We start from the raw sequence: 2,500 nt of genomic DNA on the forward strand, positions 1-2,500 counted from the left end.
CGCGAGGTCGTCCGGCGGTGAGGCTGTGTGCCCTTCCACGTCCATTCCGGCCTCCTGCACCTTCGTGGGTCTTGGGCGACACGCAGACACCCCCACCCCCCTCAGCCCCCCTCCCCCCGCACAGTGCCGCGTGAGTTCCGGTCCCGAAAGATGCTCGACCTCTTCGCCACCAGCTCCCTCCGCCAGATTTCGACGCCGCAGCGCCTCCGCCACGTCGCGTCGCCTCGTGTCGTTCGCCTTGTCCTTCGATGGGCGCCGGGTGGGGCCTCGATACGTTGCTCAAGGACGCGGTCGTGTTCGTGATCTCCAGCTGGCAGTCGCGACGAGCTGAGATCCTTGACCTTCCGTGCCAAAAAAAGAGGACATGAGCGACTTCCTCTCTCGGTGAGGTCGACTACGAGGACGACTTGCTGGGCGCGGTCGTCGTGGACGGCGTCGAGGAGATCCTTTCTTCGGAGGACGACGGGCCAAGAACCTCATGACGAAGCTTCCCCCGGGTGTGATGTGTGTGATGGCCTCGGGAATTTGCAGGGATGTTTTCACGGTCCTCCGAGTCCTCTGTCACACAAACCACGGACGAAATTTCTCCACAAGACAAGTGAGGAAAATAAGTACCCCATTTTCCCCTTTTCAGACTCGTATGATAAACTTCTCGAGCAGAAAATAAATAAAACAATCCATGAATTAATGAAAAATAAAAATAAATAAACATTGAAAATATATAGATATGCATAATTATTCACCGTGTTGCATTTGCGCTTTCTTAATGAAAGAGTAATTCTCATTTTGACTTTGAAAAAAGCACTATGGTAGAGCTGACGAATATAGCAATAATGTTAATAGGACCAGACATCATTTTTAGTCACTAGACGAGTAAGATTCCTATTGACCTTCACAAATGAAATTAAGTGATTGATTAATCTAAAGAGAGAAGACAACAAGAGAATATTTATACAAAACACGAGGACGACGATTGAGATTCAGATGAATAAAACATATAACAAGTATATCTCATGGATTGTTCATGTAAATCACTTACGCAAAAAAGGGTTGACAGTATTCCACACAAGCTCCTGATAACATGAAAAAAGAGGTGCGGTGAGAAAAAGGGAGAGACAGAGACAGAGAGAGAGAGAAGAAATATTTTCCAAGAATGGTCTTGGAGAGAGAAAGAGAAAGAGAGACAAAGGCAGATACAGAGAGAGAGAGAGAGACGAAGAAAGAGAGAGAGAGAGAGACAGAAACAGAGAGAGAGGGAGAAAGAGAGAGGGATAGGCAAACAGACAGAAACAAAGACAGAGACAAACACAGAAACAGAGAGAGAGAGAGAGAAAGAAACACAAAAAACAGACAAACAGACATAGAGAGAATAAATACTTCCCAAAAAAGATCTTCACATCACGCATCTCTACGCAGCCACCGAACCCACTCAGAAGACAAGAGGAAAAAGAGGAAGATGTGACGAAGAAAGTCAGACCAAGGAACTTAAATAACATAGACTTTATTTCTCCATCTGCTGCACATCTTTCTTACATTCGTGAATTATCAAAAACATTTATCGAAAAAGGTGTAGTAAGGGCGATACGATAGTATGAACATCTAAACATTCTGCCTTTCATAAACACAATGATTTTATTATGAATTGTGTATAAAATATGATAATCATAATACATTTTCGTATCATTTCTATTATTTTTTGCCCCTAAAGTACCTTGTATTTATAATTGTATTTTTTTCTAAATGTTCATTAGTTACAATGATTATGATAATCAAAACAATGTTAATGATGATAATGACAATAATATTAATGGCAATGGAGACAGTAGTAATGATGATAATGATAATAATAATAAATAATAATAATAATACTAATAATAATAATAATAATAATAATAATAATAATAATAATAATAATAATAATAATAAATAATAATAATAATAATAATAATAATAATAAATAATAATAATAATAATAATAATAATAATAATAATAATAAATAATAATAATAATAATTAATGATAATAATAATAATTAATAATAATAATAAATAATAATAAATAATAAATCATAACAAATAATAATAATAATAAATAATAATCATAATGAACAATAATAATAATAACAAATAATAAGAATAATAATAATGACATTATTTATTATACTAATTACCATAATTAATGTTTAATTATCTATATGTGTGTATAAATAATGTATAATCTGGCACAACGTAAGGCAAAAATCGCGTGAGTGAAGTTGGCCTAAAAGCATAACCTCTCATTCCCTCGCTGCTGCAACATCCTCCGTCCCTCCTTCCTTTTGGGTCCCGCCTGCCTCGCCTTCCTTTCCACCCTCCGAAGCCGAATTACCGGCTTGACTCATTCTCATCGAGCGGGCGAGATCCCTGGCGCGCTCCTGGTCGAGGAGTTCGAGGTCGCGAAGCTTGAGAGCCAGTTGGGACGCGATCAGGGGGCGGTACTCGTCGCCGGCGCCCACGGCCTC

The 2,500-nt window shown here is 39.3% G+C and overlaps 1 protein-coding gene across 1 annotated transcript in view; it reads right to left on the minus strand.

Annotated features, from left to right (window-relative positions):
- Positions 1-2,227: 2,227 nt before the first annotated feature.
- The window catches only part of LOC113809026 (UPF0193 protein EVG1), a 4,995-nt gene continuing 4,722 nt past the window's right edge, over positions 2,228-2,500 (minus strand). The window contains exon 4 of the mRNA XM_027360512.2: positions 2,228-2,500. This exon is cut by the window's right edge and continues 44 nt beyond it. Within this exon, the coding sequence (XP_027216313.2) occupies positions 2,276-2,500 (225 nt within the window). The 3' untranslated portion in view covers positions 2,228-2,275.

This window comes from Penaeus vannamei, chromosome 30, assembly GCF_042767895.1.
Source record: "Penaeus vannamei isolate JL-2024 chromosome 30, ASM4276789v1, whole genome shotgun sequence".
Classification (NCBI taxonomy): Eukaryota; Metazoa; Arthropoda; class Malacostraca; order Decapoda; family Penaeidae; genus Penaeus; species Penaeus vannamei.